Source organism: Sciurus vulgaris, assembly GCF_902686455.1.
Source record: "Sciurus vulgaris genome assembly, chromosome: 7".
Lineage (NCBI taxonomy): Eukaryota > Metazoa > Chordata > Mammalia > Rodentia > Sciuridae > Sciurus > Sciurus vulgaris.
In genome coordinates, this window is record NC_136467.1 from 123007085 (window position 1) to 123027471 (window position 20387).

General features: G+C 58.7%; 1 protein-coding gene across 4 annotated transcripts in view; it reads left to right on the forward strand.

The window, feature by feature from the left end:
• GRM4 (glutamate metabotropic receptor 4) overlaps positions 1 to 20387 on the forward strand; it is a 106794-nt gene that overhangs the window by 62532 nt on the left and 23875 nt on the right. For all 4 annotated transcript variants that reach the window (XM_079147215.1, XM_079147213.1, XM_079147214.1 and 1 more), the window contains exons 4-6: positions 9487 to 9622; positions 12372 to 12526; positions 14451 to 14591. In XM_079147215.1, coding sequence (XP_079003341.1) covers positions 9487 to 9622; positions 12372 to 12526; positions 14451 to 14591 — 432 coding nt within the window. The remainder of the gene's footprint in view (positions 1 to 9486; positions 9623 to 12371; positions 12527 to 14450; positions 14592 to 20387) is intronic.

A 20387-nucleotide genomic window follows, 5' to 3' on the forward strand; every position in this document is an offset into this window, starting at 1 on the left:
AGGCAGGGCGGAGCCGGGTTCAGGCTGAGACCCTGCCCACCCAGCCCCACCTCGGCTGCCTGGGGCTGGGTGGGCCTCAGGCAAGTCCTCTTCCTCCTCTGAAGGGAGCCTGAGAAGTGGGTGGGCTCCCTCTGCCAGCTGAGTGTGGCCGCCGAGGCCAGGGACTGGCTGGGCCGGGCCTGGGGTGGGAGTGCGCCTGGACCCGGCATCTTCCTGTGCCTGGCCCTCCGTCCCCTCCTGCCACCAGCGCCTCCAAACGCTTCCCTCCACGTCCCTTTTCTATTTTTTTCTGCCTTTCTCACTTCAAAGGTGTTTTGCCTAAATGGGTTTGTGTTAAGATATTAGGTCGATCACTCAGCAAATTTCCCTCTGCTCAGAGTCTAGCGCCATGAATAATGCAACTCCCAGCAAAGCCGCCCGCGTGGCCTGGCAGCCTCCCGGCAAGGGGACGACAGGCCTCACTGAGGCGCTGGGCCCCCACTGCTGCCCTGGCGGGTGCCCCGGGGCCTACATCTTCCTGAAACCCCCAAGAGAGTCCCCAGGGCCAGCTTGCCTTCACCTCTGCCCTGCGGTTTGGAAGAGGGTCATGGAGGCTGGCCACTGGGCTCAGTAAGCAGCTGAGATGGGGCCTGGGGCCCGACTGTGTGAACTCCACCTCTGGTGTCACACCAGACCAGCTCTCTGTTACCTGTGTCCCCCTCCTTGTCCCCCCCCAGCACCCCCAGATCCAGCCTCGTTCTTACCACATGGACAGGACTGGGCCTGGGGCAGAGGGAGGGCCAGGGGAAGGTGAGGACTTCTCAGTGCAGGGCCACGGTTGGTGTCTGCAGCGGCCAGGCCTGGCCCCTCCTGTCAGCCTGGAACCCTGCCCAAGAGGTGGTGTGACCCCAGGTTCCGCCGGCCCTGCTGGCTGGGGGAGCATGGGGCCTGCGTGTGAGGGGAAGTCAGGAACAGGGGGCGTCCCCGGGGGGCTCGGGCTGAGGGGTGCTCTGTGCACATGGGGTGAAAATGGGGGACCCCAGGAGGCCGGTGGCAGGAGTGGGCTGCTGTGTGGTGTGCGTGACCCTGTGCCGTGTGTGGCTGGGTCGCTGCTGGAGTCATGGCGGGGCACAGGTGTGGTGGGTAGGCTGTCTCGGCCACTGTTGTGTGTGCAAGGTGTGTGTCTGTGCGGGCGTGTGGGGTCTGTGGCTGGGGGCTGTGTGGTTGCCGTGTGAGCTTGGGGGCCAAGGGATTGTGAGGTGTGACTGTGTCAGTGTCGGCGTGTGGCCCTGTGTGTGGGGCCTCTGGTGTGCGTGCCGGGATGGCTGTGGTGGGCGGCATGGGGAGTGTGTCCGAGGGTTTGTGACAGACTGTGTGCAGCTGTGGTGCTGTGCAGTGATCCTGTGAGGGTGTTGCTGTGTGTGTGTGTGTGTGTGTGTGTGTGTGTGTGTGTGTGTGTCTGCACACACACGTGCATGCGGGCTGGGCCGGGCGCTGAACAAGAGGAGGTGTGCACTGCCCTGACAGCCCCTGGGCCTCTGGGCTGTGGGAGTGCGCCTGGACCCGGCATCTTCCTGTGCCTGGCCCTCCGTCCATGCCCAGCACCCTGTTTCCAGGACAGTGCATGGTTGAGCCCAGAGCTGCTGGTCTCCAGAACCGTGGACCTCAGCAGCCTGGGCCTCTGACCCAGCTGAGCCACAAGGTCCCTGTCCTCCCAGCTCCTGCTGGGCCTGACCTGTTTCCCAGAGGCCTTTGCCTCGTGGGCAGACGCAGGCCCTCACAAGCACATCTTTGACCTTCACACCTTCCCCACCAGGTGGAGTTTAAGTCCTTCCCTGCTTTATGGATGGGAGGCCTGACATTCAGAGAGGCCAAGTAACTTATCCAAAGTCACCCAGCAGTGGGTCTGGCTTTCCTCCCCTTGCTTCAGGCTGAATGGGCCAGGGGAACTGGACACAGGTACAATATTCACGTTTTGTGATATTTATACTAAACCCACAGGGTTGCATCAGGATCCTCCAGGTAGGAAACTGGGGTGACTGACCCCTCTCATTGTCCCTCAGCACCTGGGTCTTCCTGGTACCTGCTGAATCTCTCTCCAGGGGACCCACTGTCTGTCATGGGCTGGAGTCACCAACAGCAGGGAGAGGACCATTCTACCTCATGCCCTTCTCTGCTGGTCGGCTGTCCCGAGGCTGGTCCTGTGGGACGGGCCGGCTTGTGTGGCCTGCTTGCCCTGGTCTTCAAGGTCCTCCCTCTGCAAGCCTACTTTTTGAGCACTCATCGCAAGGGCTTGATCTGGGTGGGAAAGTGACCGCCAACAGAAGGCAGGCCTGAGGAAGACCCGCCTGTGGCCAAGCTCACAAGGACCCAGGAGGGCAGCACCGCACGTGGGTTATGGTTGTGGCCTGGAGCCCCGTGCCAAGTAGGCGCCAGGCACTGGTGAGTGCCCAGTGCCCGTGCGTGTGACAGGTGGGAGCTCAGAGAGGGGTCAGAGTGGAGAGTGGGGCCGGGGCAGGAGCCCACCGGCGGGACGGAAACCAGGCCTCGCACCCTCTGGACCGCCTTGAGCTCTCAACAGACCCGGACCCAGCTAGAGCTGGGACCACCCTTCCTGTGAACGCACCCCAGCCTTGGAGAAAGGGCATTGGTCAGGGCCTGGGTGTCCTCCTCACCCGTGGGGACCCACCGCCCTGCTGCCTGGGGCCCGTCGTCACAGCCATCTGTTTAGGGCAAGGCTCGCCCCAGCCGCAAACACCAGCAGGTCTTCTCAGCCACCCGCCCGCAGTGAGGCTGATGTGGTCCCTGTTCTGAGAGCTGGTTTGGGGAAGGGGTCGGCCAGAGCTTGGCTTTGAGGGTAGGAGGGAAGGAGGTGGCGCCCAGAGTCCCTCGTCTCTGCAGGAACCCTGGGGAGCCTGGGGACCCCTCTCCGCCGAGGGTCTCCCACTCCCACTTCCCAGCCACCCTCAGGGTTTTGCCTTAATGTAGATTTCCCCCCCTGCTTTCTTGGGGTTTGTCTTTTCATTACTTTTCTCCACTTTTACTTTTTAAATTTATTTTTTATTTTTCAGTCCTGGGAATTAACCACTGAACCACATCTGCAGCCTTTTATTATAGTTTATTTAGAGACAGGGTCTCGCCCAGCTGCTAAGGGCCCCAGTTGCTTAGGGCCTCGCTAAGTTGCTGAGGCTGGCTTTGAACTCTCTATCCTCTTGTCTCAGCCTCCATTTTTAAATTCGAAAAGATTTTAAAGAAGATCGTGAGGGCGAGATGCCTCTCTGCAGGTCTCCAGGGCCAGCTGGCTGGGCTGCCGGGGTCCAGGCTGCACCTTGCAGTTGGAGGCAGAGAGTGCTGGGAAATAGATCGGTGCCCTGCAGGATTTCTGTCCTTCCTTGTCTGGAGTCCAGTGTCCAAGATGTCACCTGGGACTGAGCAAGCAGGCTGGGGGTCAGAGTGCGATCCCTGGGACTGGAGCAAGAGAGGGTGGGGCCCAGGCAGAGTGGGGGCTCAGAGGGTCCTGCCTGCTTCAGGCTGGAGGGGAGATGGACCTGTGTGCAGGACAGTCACACTGAGAGCTTGAGGGAGAAGCCCCAGGCATGGATAATCCCAAGTAGTGGAGAAGAGAAAAATGAATTCACTTTAGCAGAGTCTTCCCTTGAAGATGGGATTAAGAAGTCGCAAAACTGTTTCCATTTCCTTGGTCCTGACAAGGCAGGAGCTCCTACAGAAAAGTCAGGGTTGAGTTCAGGTGCAGCCCCTGCCCCTTCAATCACGTGACCCAGTTCCAGCCTCCCTGTCCTGTGGGAGAAATCCTGGTAGACAGGGTGCAGCCTGCAGCCTCCTGCGCACTATGAAGCTTCTTTCCTGCTCTGCTCCTGTTCGGGGGTATTTACCCATCACTCGCACCCTGGGGTGTTTGCTGGTAGGAGCAGAGAGTCTATCCTCTCGGCTGTGTCCCAGTGTCCAGCACTGTCCCAGGCTCGTAATAGATGCTCAGTGAACACTTGCTGGCTCAATGAAGGGAAGGGAATGGTGGCATCGCTCTCCCTTCTGGTCTTGCTTCCCCAACCATGAGCTCCTGAAGAAGGCTCTTACTCGCTATCGTTTCTTAAGGACTAACTGCCAGGAACAGAGCAGAGCGCTTTCGAAAGGAAAACAAAAGGAAGAATGAAAGAATAAATGGATACGCAGACCCAGCTGTGTCCTTGGGGATGTGACTGGAGGCAGACACTGACCCAGACACGTCAGTGGGACTGGAGAACACCGGGAAGGGTCACCTGACCACAGAAGGAAAGGGCGCAGAGACCACAAAAATGCAAGAGGAAACCGAAGCGGGCTTCACTAGCGGATTGTCTGTATCATGTTAGTGTCAGGGCGGCGCCAGGAGCTGGGTCCAGAGCCAGGGGCTCCCGCTTTGGGCAGGGGAGGGCGACCAGTCAAGAGCCATCCTCAGGGAAGATGGGATTTCAGGAGCCAGATGTCTGGGAGTGGGGACAGTCCAGGCAGACCTGGAGGAAGGTGCACTGTAGGTGCCCCTCTGCCAAAGTGACCGTGCGGTCCCTTCCCCGGATGAACAGGTGATGGGGCACCCCGGGAGACCCCATCAGGCAGTACTGCTCAAGGACCCGGTGCCCTTGCGGTCACCTGTTTCTAAGTTTCCTTGGGAGTGTGGCTCAAGGTTAGAGCACTGGCCTCACACGCCCGAGGCCTGGGATCAGCCCAGCGTTGTAAAATCAAGAGATGGGGGCTGGGGCGGGGGCTCGGCAGTGGGGCGCTTGCCTTGCACGGGCGAGGCCGGGCTTCCATCTCAGCGCTGCATAAAAATCGATAAATAAGATGGAGGTGTGGTGCCCATCTACAACTAAAAAAATATTAAAAAGAAACAAAGATTCTGCCCAGGCCGGTCAGGGCCCGGGTCTGAATATTTTCAGAAGGAAGTGAAACATCGGGGGCTGAGTGGAAGCCCCCCCAGGAGCCCTGCTCAGTTCTCTTCCTTTCCTTTCCTGCCTTGAGGTCACCGCGGTTCTGAAGCGGTGGCTTCCCTTCGTGTCTTTGTGTAGCTATTCGACAAGCATTTGTGAGCACCCACTGTATGCCAAGCAATGTCTGAGCACCGGTGAGAACGCCGGGGGCGCCGAGACGAGTCGCCTGCCTTAGGCAGCTTTCCCCATTTGTAGACACGCCTGTGTCCCCAGAAATGATCACTATGAGACGCGGCCTTCAGATGTCACATAAATGGGGCAGGTCAAGCTGCAACGGGCATATTTGGTCCATTTTATGTTTTGGAGGCTGGTCAGGCTGCTGCACGGAGCCACTTTAGTCATGACATCCTGCTGGGGACGTACCTGTTTGCCCCTTCTGTCGTTGAACATTTAGGTAGTTTCCATTCCCTTCACAGGCCCGGAGAATGCGACAGTGAGTGTCTTTGTGTGTGTCCCACGCCACCTGCCAGAGTCTCCCTGGGACTGAATGGGGATGGGGGGCTGGTGGGCTCGCAGCACACGTGAGATATCACAAGACCCTCCAAAGTGCTCTGACACACACTCTTTGATCAGATGTCCAGTTGAGGGATGGGACCAAGGACCAGTCAACGGCTCAGGGAGAAGGGGGAGGTGTTGGGGCGGGCAGGCTCTGGGTCCATGGGGTGGAGCTGGAGAGCAGGCAGCTCCCATGGCCTGGACCTAAATCTCCTGGGCAGTGCTCACCACCTCCTCTGGAGGTAGGCTCTGCCCAGCTGCTGTGTGCCCCCAGGTAAGGTAGAATACCTCTCTGGCCTCGTCTCTTAGCTCTCCATCCAGCTTGGCAGACGGGTCACCGAGATCCATAGCCTTCACGTGCTCAACTGTCCTTGGCAGGTAGCTGTGGCTTCCTGCCTCTGGCCCAGCAGGCAGAGGCCATGGCTTGGCTGGGATGGCAGGGCTGGCAGCTGGCATATGGCAGGTGGGTTCTGGTCAGGGGGCCAAATGGCCAGGGTCCTGGCAACAAGCTTGGCAGGGGCGGGGAATTGGTGCAAGGGGCTCCCCAGGGGGACCAGGAGGGAACCAGTCCAGACTCCTGCACCCCCACGGTCCGGTGCCTGTGCTGAGTTGGCGGTGGATGGTTCCCCAGGGCGCGGTGGGTTTTGACCTGCTGGTTTTGCTGCGGCTGGACTCCTGGGTTCCTGCTGCATTGTGGGAGCCTGGCGGGTGAACGGGGGAGCCTGGCGGGCGAGCGGGGGTGGGGGCCGGCTTTGGAGGGGGCGTCCCAGGGAGTGTCGCGTGGTTCCAATGGCGACGCTCCTGGGCGCAGGAGCACTGGGGGCTGGTGTGTGGCTTGTGGCCTGCAGCCGTGTGGGCTGTGTGTGGTCACGATCACGCGTGTTGGCAGGCGCTGGTGTGCGCAGCGGCGCTCGTGCGTGCCCAGGCATGTGCACACACCACCTACACAGCAGAGGCTGTGGAAGAGGCCTGGCCTGGGAGTGCTGCCCTTTGGTTGTTGTGGACGCGGTGGAGGGATTTTCACAGCTGAGGGGCTGTCTGGGGCAGGGGACTTTCCAGCGGTGGGGAGGGGCTGCAGGAGCTGGGGCCTGTCTGCCTGATCAGGGAGGCGCTGGACTCGGACAGGGATCACCATCTTGCTTACTGGCAGTGTGACCTTGGTCAGGCTGTTTGGCCCCTCCGAACCTCAGTTTCCACATCTGTGAGTTGGGGACATCAGCACCTGCCTGTGGGGGTGGGTGAGGACTCCTTGAGACTGGCTCAGAGTGGTGCCAGGCATGTGGTGGCTGCCCAGTCAATGCTGTCCCTCAGGGGTCACCCCAGTCCTCTCTGGTGGCAGGGAACCACAGGAGCAGTGGAGGCAGAGACTGTGCCATACCAGGAGCTTGTATCCCCCAGGATTGTCCCTGGTGAGCCATCCCTTGGTCCCCACTCACCTGAGCAGCCATGCGGATGTTGGGCAGAGGGGCAAGTGTTTATCCTGGGGGCAGTGACACCCATCTGGGTGCCCATGCTCCAGGCCCCATGGGTTCCCTTGACCCTGCACCCTGTCCCTTCCCCACAGGACAGGCTGAAAGGGGACCCTGGAGCCAGATAGCCTGAGTTCCAGCCCTGGCTCTGCCCGTCTTCATGACCTTGGGGAGGCCTCTCAACCTCCGTGTGCCTGTAAACTGGGATGTGGGTGTGGCTCCAGCTTCAGATCCCTGAATCCAGGTACAGTCTGCAGACCCGCGTCCACCCTGCATTGAAGGCTTCGCCAGCGAGCATGGCGTCCCGAGCTCTGCACCGACGCCCCCGCCCTCCAGGACCCCTCGCATAGCTGCGAGAACAGGGGACCCTCCTCAGACCCCACGTGTCTCAGCACTTGGGGACCCACGCACGCCCTCCTTGCCCGGCTGTGGTCAGCTAACCCTCTTGTGAGCAAAACGAAGCACACGCCACGTGCCCGGAGGGGCCAAGTGGGACCAGCACTCGGCTCCTCTGAGAGACGCGTCACCCAGAAACGACTTAACCTGACAGTTTCTCCCTGTTTGAGAGCAATTAACTCCCGTCCCCTGCCTCCCTCCCCTCGGCACCTCCTCCCTCCTGGAGCCAGGTGGCCGGCCTCCCTCTCCCGCCCCTCTAGTCCAGCCTCTTCCTGTTGTCCATCTGTCTCCCAGATGGGGGGAGCGATGTCGCAGTTGGCCCACTTTCTAACTGGAAAGAAACCATATGGAGGGGTTAGCTGGGAGCCCAGAGTGGGGCTGCTGCCATCAGCACATGGCCAGGGCCACAGGCAGCAGGCTACTCCCCTGGCTTCCTGTGGCCGGGACTGAGGGGCTGCAGACCTGCCTGAGGACCTGGCTCCTTCTCCCCTGCCCAGGACCTCCTGCCGACCATGCTCCTCTCTGGTGTTCCGGACTTTTTGGGGTGTCTAGGAGAGACCCAGGGTGTGCATGTGTGTGTGTGTGTGTGTGAGAGAGAGAGAGAGAGAGAGAGAGAGAGAGAGCGAGAGAGAGGGATAGGGAGAGAGAGAGCGTGCAAGGGCATGTGTGGCCTGGGATCCAACAGGGCGTGGCACAGAACAGCGCCCCCCTAGGGCTCTCCCTGGAGTGCCCCACCTGGCTGCTTCCTCCCTCCTAAGGCTCAGCTTGGCGTGGTTGCCTTCCTTGGTACCACCTCCCTGTCACAGTGGAGTCCCTCCATGAGTGGAGCTGGGTGCCACTTTCCTTGTGGGGCTGGTGGGGGTTGGTGTCCCCTCTGTGAGCCTCACAGCCCAGCCACCTGCACAGAGATGCCTGGGGTGGGGGGCATGGAGTCTGTGCTGAGGGCTCAGGGGGAGGCCCAGTGGCAGCTGGGGTGGTAGCTGGGACCCAGCCGAGGTGGGTGGTTGGAGCATTGGCTGGGCCTGGAACCAACCTGGTTTGAGAGGGACCCAGAGGAGGGAAGAGATGCATCCTGTGTACTCTTCCACGACAGTCCTGATGACACATCAGGCCTCAATCTTATTCTCAGAGGTGCCCACCCCTGGACCCAGTAGGGGAGGGTACCGTTCAGCCCTTCTCTGACTCCAGCTCTCCTCACCTGTCAGAGGCAGCGTGACACATGGTGTCCACAAATGCTTTTTTACCAGGGGGTCAGGTGGGATTTAAATACGAGTGACACCCACCCTCGGCCACACTTGAGTCTCGTCCGAGGCTGGGAATCACCTGGTGTGGACTCTGGTGAGACAGGATGGGCTCCAGCCTGTGGACGGGCAGGGCCTCAGGACAGGAGCCCGTGAGGTGTGTGGATGTGCATGTGGGGCACTGGGGGCGCAGGTGGCTCTCATCTCAGATGGTCCTCTATAACCTCTTTCTGAGGTGGTTCCAGTAATAATAACCAACATCTGCCAAGCACTCCCTCTGTACTAGACGTTACTGTATTTACATGTATTAGCTCATTTATTTTATAACGATCCAGTGAAGTAAATAATCTTATTATCTTCACTTTATAAGTGATGTGTCTTAAGTACATCACCCAGCTGAGGTCCCACAGCAGGAAGTAGCAGAGTGGGGATTTTTCTTTTCTTGGTACTGGGGATTGAACTGAGGGTCACTTTACCACTGAGCTACATCCCCAGTCCTTTTTATTATTTTTATTTGAGACAGGGTCTCACTAAGTGGCTGAGACTGGCCTCAAATTTGCGATCCTCCTGTCTCAGCCTCCTGAGTGACTGAGGTTACAGGGGTGGCCACTGTGCCTGGCCAGAGTTGAGATTTGAACCCAGGCAGTCTGGCTCTTGCACGTGCTTCTAACTGCTGGGTGGGGAAACTGAGGCAGAGTATTTAAGTGACACATCCCGGATCACCAGCTGGGGAGTGGAGCCGATATCTGCCCGGTGGCTGCTCTGATTGGATGGCTGGGGTCCAGAGACTGGGACCTGGGGGCTGGGAGGCAGGCTGGGGACCTTGGGCACCCTCGACCATCTCCTGGTTTGCGTGTGTGGAGGGGACAGTGGGGAGACTTGGGCTCCCCCTCCCACCCCAGCTGATCGCAGACTGTACCGTAGGGGGTGTGTGTATTGCCCAGTCAGTGAAGATACCGCGGGAGCCCAAGTCCGGAGAGTTTGACAAGATCATCCGGCGGCTCCTGGAGACCTCCAACGCCAGAGGCGTCATCATCTTTGCCAACGAAGATGACATCAGGTGAGTGCAGGCGGCAGTGGGGTGGGCACTGGGAGCCAGGCAGGGGCGAGCTGCGGTCTGGTCCATTGAGCCTTCCTAAGCAAGCCTGACCCCACCGGGGGTCATAGAGGTGGGAGTGGAGCTTTTGGGCGGGGGCCCAAGCTACTGCTAATGGGCCACGCTTCCCTCCCTACCCCGTTTCCTGCATCCATTCTGCCTTCCAGGGATGGCAAGCAGGGTACTTTAGTGGGGGGGTCAGAGGCTATAGGCTTGGGGCCAGACTACCTAGGTTCTCATCCTACCTAGTAGCTGGGTGACCCCATGTGACTTTAACCTCTTAACCTCTCTGGGCCACTTTGCTGCTAAAAATGTGACCTATTGATGCCTGCCTGAGAGTGCTGGAGAGCAGGATGCAGGACTGTGCATAAATGGCATGAAGGAGGTGCCCAGTACACACTGGCCACCTCACAGTCCCTCCCTTGTTTCCTTGGAGCTCAGGAAAGGGAAGAGTCTGGGCCAGGGTTCCAGGAATGGCTTGGGCACATAATCACTGTGGGCAGGATGGTCCCCTCCATGGACCTCAGTCTCTGCATCTGCAGACTGGGAGCAGGGGGGCTGTGGGTGCCCAGGTATCCAGGACAGAGACCCTTGACTGGTCCCTCTGCAGGTTCTCCCCTGGGTAGGGGGTGGCCTTAGTAGATGACACTGGCTGCCCCTCCTAACCTTCTTCCCTTCCTCCTGATTTTCCTTTAATCCCTCTTCCCTGAAACTGGGGATCAGGTCACACTGGGTCAGACCCCAGAAATTCCCTGTTTGGGGTGGGGAGACACAGATAGCCAGGAAGTGGTAAGGGAGGCAGGTCCCTGCCTTCAGAGAGGAGGGTGAGCCCACTGGTCCTTCAGCCTCTGCAGTCATGCCCTGGAAGGCTGCCTGGTCTGCAGCTCCCTCCCATTCCTAACCTGGGAACCACCGCCCCCTAATTTTTTGGCAGTGCTGGGGCTGGAACCCAGGGCCTGCTGCCTGCTAGCAAACACTCGACCACTGAGCCACATGCCCGGCTCTGGACCTTTTTCTTTCTCACTTGGTAGAGACCTCATTCTGGACTCCTGAGTTGCAACAACACAGAAACCCCCGAGGACAATTTCCAGGTCCTGGGAAAGCTGGATAGAGAAGGGAGTTCTGGAAGATCACTGAGGCCTCAAGCCAAAAGGACCATTCTGATGGGTTTCTCAGGCAGGGAAGGTGGGGATGTCCTCAGAGCCCCATTCTGACATCCTCTGAGTTTCACAGAGGCAGCTCCTTAAGGCAAACAGGTCCCCTAACTTCTGGCTCTGGATGTTACTGATGCTCACAGCCTTGCCTGCAGTAGGGGCCCCTTTTGTTTTTTTTTTTTTTTTTGTGGTGCTGGGGATTGAACTCAGGGCCTTGTGCATATAAGGCTAGCACTCTACCAACTGAGCTATATCTCCAGCCCCTAGGTGGGCCTTCTGAAGCACTGGTCCCTGTTCCCTGCTGCCACCATCCCCCAAAGCCAGTCACTACTCACTTCAGGTACCCCCCAGCTGTGCACCCTGCTGCAGGCTTCCTGCTTCAGCTCAGATAGACCCTCACACTGGGAGGGGAGGACGGAGGCTCGGGTTCTTTGTCCTAGAGAAGAGGCCCCTAAGGGAGGGACCCAAAGGAACTTAGATTGGCTCCAGAGCTGGCTGTGGGCGGTGTGGTGGGAGGAGGGTCATTTCTGGAAATCCACATGCATTTCCAGAAGCAAACAGAAGTAAAAATAAACCCAGGTGGCTTTGCAGGGACGATGGCTGGGAGCTCTGGTCACATGGGCTGACCAGATGCAGGTGGTATTAACAGGCTGTGGGCAGCCTGGGCTGGGGGCTGCCTGGTGAGGGACCGGAAGTGTCTGAAGTAGGGAGAGGATGGGGGAGGATGGGCCACAAGGCCAGCCCAGGTGCAGGAATTTCTGGAAGCCCCTGGGGCTTCTGCTTAGCTGGCACAGATCCAGCACCAACCCAATCCCTGGAGCTTGTGCCTGATCCTCCCCAGTGGGAAGGGCGGAGACAGTTATTGCCTCCTCTCTGCTCCAGACCCTCTGGTGGGGGAGCTGGCTTAGGGGCATTCTGCCCCCTCCTCCCTATTTTTCTCCTCCCAGATGTCTTAGCAGGGGCCACTCAATCCCTGCACTCAGTAAGCCCTGGTGGACTACTGAGGGCTCCTTGGTCCTGTGCTAGGCTCAGTCCCTGGTTTAAAAGCATCGTCGATGACGATCAGGGGTGGGGGCGAGCACCTGGTGGCCCTCCCCACATCTATCTGGGCAGGGTGAGGGGAGCCCTCTTTGAAGGACCTGGAGTTTGGGCACAAAAGGTGGTGGATGGAGAGGGCACTGCTGGCAGGGGGCACTGTGTGCAGAGGGGTGATAAGGGTGTGGAGGCAGGGTGCCTGGGTGACAATGGGTATGATGTGAGGATAGGCTAAGGGACATGGGGTGGCATCCTGCCAGGAAGGCATGAGTATGTGGGGACAGGGGCTGGCAGGCATAGTTCTGGAATTGAATCAGGTGTGGGGCAGGTGTGGACCTGGGGAGTCAGGTGTGGGACAGGGTTGGGGGATTCGTGGGCCTGTGGGTACAGGTTCAGGGGGTCATGGGCAGGGCATAGCCTGGGGGACAGCATGGGCTGTGGGAGGGCATGGTGTGGGCTGTGGCCATGGGTGGGGCAGTTGTGTGGCCAGACACGGGTGGGCTGGGCTGGCGTGTGCTCCGCAGGCGTGTGCTGGAAGCGGCTCGGAAGGCCAACCAGACAGGCCACTTCTTCTGGATGGGCTCCGACAGCTGGGGCTCCAAGATCGCACCTGTGCTGCACCTGGAGGAGGTGGCTGAGGGGGCCGTCACTATCCTCCCCAAGAGGATGTCCGTGCGAGGTAGGCATGCAGGCCACCACACTGAGCCTGCCAGCCGTCCCATCACCCCAGACCGTACCTCCTGTCCCTCCTCTACGTCCTTCTGTCTTTTGTCTTATGTCTTCCTATATCTTTTCTTTCCTCCTCCTTGGCCCACAGCCTCCTGTGTACAAGGGTGCTGGGCTGGGACGCCTCTTGGCCACACTCAGCACCGAGAATTCAACTGCAGATTCAGGACCTTTCTTCTTCTTCTCTCAGATACTTCTGGGTGTGGGAGGCGTGTGGCACGCACAGGAGGCTCCTCTCCCAAGGGTTCTCCTTCCCCCCATAGAATTCCACCCCTTCTCCCATCTGGGAGAGTCCTCTGCCAGCAGGGTGCGAGCTACAGCAGGCTGTGGGAGGCGGTGCCTCCAGAGCCTGCCTAGTCTGGCCGGCCCGACAGCCCTGGGCAGGGACAAACTGCTCTGGGTAGAGCCTTGCAGGGGGCTAGGTGTGAAGCTCCCATTAATGGCCTGATTTGGCAGGGACCTTGCGCTCTCTCGCCATGGGGGAGGCGGGCTCCTGGCTTCCTCCTTTGCTGCCCCCTCTGTTCAGTAGAACCCAGCGGGGATGGAGCACACATCTGGCTCTCCGTCAAACTTTCCAAGAGACTGAGGCCTGCGAAGAGGACAAACTCAAGGTCATGTAGCAGTGTCCTCTCTTCACCCTGAGGCAGAGCATGCACAGGCAACGGAAGTTTCCACACCACCCCTCTCAACCCAAACCTTAATAAGCACAAAATGACAACAGCCCTGACTTACTGGTGCCTACAAATGCCAGAACCCTTCCAGACATCACATGGAGTCTTCCCAGAAGCCCCATGATGCCCTCTTACCCACTTTACTGAGGGGATACAGCAATGCTCAGGGAGATTAACGCCTTTGGGCAGTGAGTGGCAGAGCTGGTATTTGAACACAGGACTTGCTGAAGTACCTTTTCTCTCTGGGACATTAGAGAAGCTTTTAGAACAGTGGTTCTCATCTGGGGGTGATTTTGCCCCCCAGAAGACATTTGGCAATGTCTGGAGAAATTTTTGGTTGTCACGATTAGGGGGCAATGCTACTGGCATCTAGTGGGTCGAACCAGGGATGCTGTTCAATAATCCTACAGTGCACAGGACAGTCCCCCACAACCTGACCCAAAGGGTCCCAGCACAGAGGCGGAGCAGCCCAGCTGCAGGCCAAACTTCACCATCCCTCAGGGGTATTTCTGCCGTAGCTCTGATAGTCGGGAGCTTCCGTTTAGACCTTTCCATGGACAGGGTGCTCAGCCCTTGATTGGGTGCCATTGAACTCCAGCCTGTCTAAAGCAGTTCAGCCACCTGTGCACAGGAGTCAGTGTGGCACAGGCATCCGGGAGAGGGGAGAGGGCACCACTCACCACCAGCAGCCTGCTTGGGCTGGAGCAGAGCTGTGGGTCTAGCAGAGCATGAGAAGACTGCACCTGACCCCAAAGGGGACATTCTGGACCTGAAGGGGAAGATCCAGGTCCTGGCCTTGCAATGTGCCCTGGGTGAACCCTCCCTTCTCTAGCCAGGGCACCTCTTCAGTTGCTCGCAGGCTGGCCATCCCCACCCGCCTCTCTGGCCTCATCTCAGGACCCCCAGGCGGCTCCTTCTCCGAGGCCTGCCGTTAGCATTTTGGTAGTTCTCGGCTGCAGAAGCGTCCTCATCAGTGTGCTTCGCCCCCATAAAAGCAGCAGCGTAGATTACACATGCTTCCCCTGGGACTTAATCCAGCTCTTTTCATTTTGAATGAAATGAAATGTTCCCCGTTTTGCTTTGACGGCTGGGCCCTGAATCAGAGGATGTGCCCGTCCCTCCCTCCCTTGGCCTGGGCCATCTCTAAGTCTGGGGCACGCGGGGGAGAGCGGGGCACCAGGCCCTGACGCCTCCATTCCCTGCTAGGTTTCGACCGCTACTTCTCCAGCCGCACGCTGGACAACAACCGGCGCAACATCTGGTTTGCGGAGTTCTGGGAGGACAACTTCCATTGCAAGCTGAGCCGCCATGCGCTCAAGAAGGGAAGCCACGTCAAGAAGTGCACCAGTGAGCACGTGCCCGGGGTGGGGCCTGCGGGGGCGGGGCTTGCTGGGCAGGGCCGGGGAGGGGCCAAAGGGCCCGGGAATTGCCTTCTCAGCCTGGCGGGAAAGAGTCAAGGGGGTCCAAGAGCAGATGGCCCCAGGGTGCGGGGTGATGGGTAAGTCTCAGTCTCCTGGCGGGAGGTGGCAGGTGTGGAGAAGAGGGAGAAGCTGGGGGCGGAGTTGGGAGCCCAGGGGCAGGGCCTGAAGGCGAGCCACAACCAGGTTAGGGTGCTGTGGAGGGCTTAGGTCTGAGGAAACCACGTGTCCTCAGCGGACAAGGGTCAGAGGAGCTCCTAAGTCTCGACAGGGGCACCATCCGGCCTCTGCTTTGGGTTTCATCTGCACTTCTCTAGCGCTAGTCGGGTGGGACTGAACTGACCCGACCGGCCCTGTGTCCAGTCCTGGCAGGCAGTGATCGGGACCCTACAGAAAACACTCTAACCTCTTGGGCTTCTCTCAGTCTTTCAACAAACACCAGTTTGACTCCCAGGATGACCTGGCCTTGTGTTAATCATATGGATATAGTAGAGAATGGAAGAGTCAAAATTCTCCTGGAATTTTTATTCTAATGAAGAGGCAGATGATAAACAAGATAAATAAATGATAGAATATGTCAGAAGGGAAATGTGCAGGAAAAGCAAAACAGATAAGAATGGGAAGCTGCAGAGGGAGGGAAACTGCATCTTTAAAATGGCCTGGGAAGCCCTCTCTGCAGAGGAGACATCTGAGGCCTGAAAAAAAGAAAGAAAAAGGCCCAAGGGGGCAATGATGGTCATTTTTTGAATGGGAAAAGGGACTCCCAGACGAGGTAAGTAAAGGGACCTGAATTCCCAAAGATGGGAGATGGTAGAGCAGGACTTGAAGCCAGGTCTGAACTCTAGGCCTTCAGCACTTAAAGTAGCAAGCTTGCTGTTCACTGTGGGTACATTTGGGTGTGGGTGCATGTGCCCCCTGGGTATGGGCAGCTCTGCAGTAGGCCCCCTCAGTGGTGGGGAGGGGGGGACTCTGGGTGCCTCTCAGCCTGAGCGGTACCCAAGTGAGGATGAGGATTCCATCCTCTGTCCTTCCAGACTGACCATGCAGCTTGGGCAGAGGCTTGGGTGGGACATTCTTGGAATCTTTGACAGATGCTGGTCCACCAAGGCCAGTGGAGGAGGGAGCCAGATGAGGTGGATGGGTAGTCAGGTGGAGAGTGTGCTGCCCCCTGGTGGCTACAGCTCAAGGGGCTCATAGCCTCCGGACCAGGTGGGGATCCCCTGGGGACCCAGTCAAGCTCACCTTGTCTATCTACAGAGCGAATGTGGGTGCGGAGTGGCTGACTGGCAGTGTGTGTGTGTGCACACTTGTGTGTGTTCTGAGCCAGAAGGGATGTGTAAATGTGTGTATGGGTCTAACCTGGAGGCTTCCTTGTTCCTGAGTAAACCAATGACCATAAGCACCACTGTTTCTTATGCATCTACTATGTCTAGATGCTTTAAAGACATTGGCTCATTTCACCCTCACAGCAACTCTTAAGAACCCTTACAATTGAGATGCAGCATGGAGAGTCAGAGAGGCCAAGCAACCTACCCAAGGCTGCACAGTGAATGCCTTAATCAGGCAGTAATCACACTAGAGGCTTAAGAGGTACAAGCATGCCCAGACAATGGAGGCTGAGCCTCAGGGGCAGCGTGACCACTCCTGTTCCCTCCTGTCCTGCTGTCATTACTGAGAACATCCCCTTTTATTTTCAAAATGCTTCCAATGGGGTGAAAAATTGTGCAGGCCCCCCTCCTGGGTCATCAGAGCTGGTTTGCAGATGGGAATGGGATGGGGAGTCTGGCAGTGGGGCCTCCTGACCCCTGCCGAAGTCACCTTCTCGTGTGTGGGGGGAACGGAAGGGAGGAGGTCCCTGTCAGCTCCAGGCAGACCTGGGTCAGGTTTGGAACCCTTTGTAGCTGCCCAACAGGGAGGTGCTGGGTCCGGACCATCAGAACAGGTAGGGGAAGGAGCATCCGAGCTGGTTTCTGAAGAGTGTGGTTTTGTCATGAGCCCACGGCAAGCTCTGTGACCCTCTTGGGCCTTTGCTTGCTCATCTGAGAAATGGGGTTGATGGCGAGCCAGCCCAGGGGTGTCTCTGGAAGGAAGGGAACATTAATGGAGGTACTTGCTGAACTGTAAAATGGTAGCTCTCAAGCCTGGCTGTGCTTCAAAATTGCCTGGGGAGCTTTTAAACTGCACAGGGCCCCACGCCCAGGCCAACTGAGCCAGAACCTGGGGCAGGCCTGGGCTGCAGGTGTTCTTTTTTAAGCTCCCTAGGTGATTTTAATGGTATTCAGGGCTGGAGCGGTGGTCCCAAGCCTTTTCTACATTGCATCAACTGGGGACCTTTTAAAACAATGGACCCCTGACTTCTACCCTGAACATTCTGATTTAATTTGTACTGGGTGTATCTCAACAGCAGGGTTTTTCTTCAGAGGAACCCCAGGTGGTTCTTCTGTGCAGAAAATTGGGGATTCTCTGACTCAGAGGAGAGCTGAGGGGTGGAGGGAGGACAGAGGCACCCCAGGCCCCAAGGGTGCTACAGAGGGGTGGAGACACAAGAGAACAAGGGCGGGTGGCCAGCACCTGACAGCTGACCCGAATCCTTCCTGCTGCATGTGGAACCTAGGCTGTGCAGGTCCCGTGCCACTGGGAGCTGGTGCCCCATGACCCTGCCCAGGGGTGAGCTGGAAGAGGACAGGAGGTACCCTGGTGCTGGTTTGGGACGTGGGAGGAGGGGCAGGGGAAGGACCCTATCCTGAGTCCAGATCCAGCCCTGTCTTCTCCCTGCTGTGTGACCTTGGGCAAGTTATTGAACTTCTCTGTCCCAGATGCGAGTCTGTAGAACAGGGACGTCACCTCCCATCCCTGAGGGCGATTGTGAGGCTAAAGCCTGTAAAGAGGCTGGCTGGCACGCTGTGCTTGGCAGGTGCTGACGGAGGGGTTATCCATATAGACAGGCGGTGGGGGACTGGAATCTAGACAGGCAGGTGGGTCATTCAGTCGCCCGTCTGTCTGCTCTGGGAACCTGGAAGAGGGACTGGGCCTCCTGGGCTGTTATGGGAGTGGCATGCATTTTACAGAGGAGGAAACTGAGGCAACTCGTGAGTGTCACTTGCTAGGAAGTTGGCTGGATTCTCAGGGCCCCTGCCCTCCCTGCCTGGTCGCTCCGCCTCCCTTCTCTGCCTTCCTCTGCTCTACTCCAGGCCTGGAGTCCCTGACCCCTGGGGTTCCCCACCGCCCCACCAGGTGTACAGTGCGGCTCCTGCAGACCCTCTCCTGGCCCCCGTGTCCCCTTCTGCGTTGGCCACTCTGCCTTCTTGGTGCCTGCGGGGTCCACAGTCTGCCTCTGCCTGCTCGGTCCCCGAGGGAGCGGGTGCCATTCCTGCACTTCTCCTTCGCTCTGCCAAATCCTCCCTTCTCACCTCTGTCCACAGATGGGCCTGGTGACCTTCTGAGAGGGAGGGAAGGTCTGTCTCATCCTGCAGGCTGACGCTCGGGGAGACTCCGTCCATCCTGCAGGGCTGCTTCCAGAGGCTGCCCCTGGGACAGGCTTCAAGGAGAAGCCATTTATTTGGGAAGGGATCCCAGGAGCGAGCAGAGGAGGCAGCAGTAACCGTGACATCGAGCAGGTTACTGCTGGGAACGCCTGGGCTCACCCCCCTGGGGATCGGGGATGCAGGGGAGCGAGCCCCATCCTCCCACCGGGCCTTGGGAGCTGGGGTTTGTGAGCCACTGCCCCTCACTGAGTGGTGCAGGACGCTCCCGGAGGCCGCGGGGTCCCCGGTACCTTAGCCTGCCCACGGCTGTGGGGAACGGGCCACGGGACTGGAGAAAGCCTAGGAGGAGCTGCAGGTGCCACGGTGTGTGAACTGGACCAGACCTGGCTGTGAATCCGGGTGCTGCCACTTCCTAGCCGTGAGGCCCTCGTCGCCCCTTTGGTAACAAGAATCCTGTCACCCCTGCCCAGCACCTTCAGGACCACGTCCCCACAGGGTGCTCCCTTGCCTGTGGCTTCCCAGAGAGAGGGGTGCTGCTCTGCAGGGGTGCTCGCCCCTGAACCACCCACAGCTGTGCGAGAGCGGGGTCGCCGTGAGGGGCGGCTCTGCAGCTGTGGAGCCCGTGGGAGGGCAGCGCCTGCCTCCCTCCTCTCCCAGCCCCTCCCTGGGAGCCCGCAGAGCAGGGTTTGGGAATTAAAGTCATAAACAAGGCAGATGTGGCATCCGTCTTTTTGACAGCACTGCCAGCCAGGTGATGGCTGAGCGGAGGAAGGCACAGTTTATGAGGAGACAGGAAAAATCTACTGCCGGCTGCTCCCAGGGGCGGGGAGCTGGGAGAGGGCGGGCAGCGCAGGATGGCTGGGGATGTGCAGGAGATGCCAGTCACCCGCCTGTGCTAACAGCCACAATAACAACAATGATGAAAATGGAAGAATAAGAACAGCTAATATTTACATAGCACTTACTAATTCTCAAGCTCCGTTGTAGGGTTTTGCAGTTTATCTTTACAACAACCCATTTTGCAGATGAGTAAACTAAGGCACCAAGAGGTTAAGGACTTGCCCCAGGTAGTAAGCAGCAGAGCTGGGATTTGAACCCAGAGCTATCTGGCTCCAGAGGTCTCCTGTCTCAGGCCAGCTGGTGTCCCAGCTCCAGGCCACTCCAGATTTCTCTGCAGAATCTTCCCAGCTCCACATCTCCAGAGGAACCAAGGGAGCCTCCCTCCTGGGGACAGGAAGGGAGCCCAACATTTGGGAGCACTACTGTGCACCCACTGAGCACTATTTGAAGAACTTGCAGTCACTTGAACCTTTAGCCACATGGTGGGGAGAGGGATGCTGGCCCTGCCCCTCGGTGCTCCTTCTCCTGTGTTTACCCAGGAGACCAGCCAGCATCGATGAAGAGGCTGACCGTGTGCCCAGCCTACACTAGGCTCTGTCAAGGGGACAGACCTGCCTTGGAGCGCCACCCCCTACCCTGCCCTGCAAATAACCTGGCCTTGCAGACAGGGTGTCTGAGGGTGGGTGGTCCGGCAGTCAGTGTCCTGGGCTCCAGGGCAGGCCTGTCCGTGAGGCCGAGAAGGCAGAGCAGGAAGCTGGGAGGTAAATGGAGTGCTGAGGCCAGGCACATTGCACCTTCAAGTCAGAAGGTCTCGCTGAAAAGGTCTTGTGGAGACAAGGAGGCAGTGGAAGGACGAGGCGTGGGAATCCAGGAGCGAGCACGCCAGGCAGAGGACAGACAGCACATGCCAAGGCCCTGAGGTGGGCTCATGCTCAGCAAGTCTGGGGAGCAGTGAGGAAGGACATGTGATGGGAGCAGAGCAACAGTGGGCACGGGAGGTCAGAGAGGTGGGGAGAATCAGGAAGGCCGTGTGGGCAGTTTGTAAGGACTTCGTCTCTTGGGCAGGATGAGACAAGCGCTGCCGGGTTTGCGAGGATGGAGGGCCCAGGTTTATATTCCAGTTGCTCGCCCTGGCTGCTGCCTGGGGAGCAGGTGGGGCTCAAGGACAGAGGGGAAGACAGTGAGGACACGGGCGCTATGACCCAGGTGGGAGGTGCTGGGGCCCGAGGCAGGGCTGCGTGGAGTTTGCTGAAGAATGTAAGGGGAGAGAAAGATAGGAAGTCAAGGGGTCCAAGGTCCAGGCCCAGCATGGAGATGGAGTGGTCAGTGTGTACCTGGAATGAGCCGTGGGAGGAGGGGCAGGCTGGGAACTTGGCCTCGGACCTGTGGGGAGGTGTCAG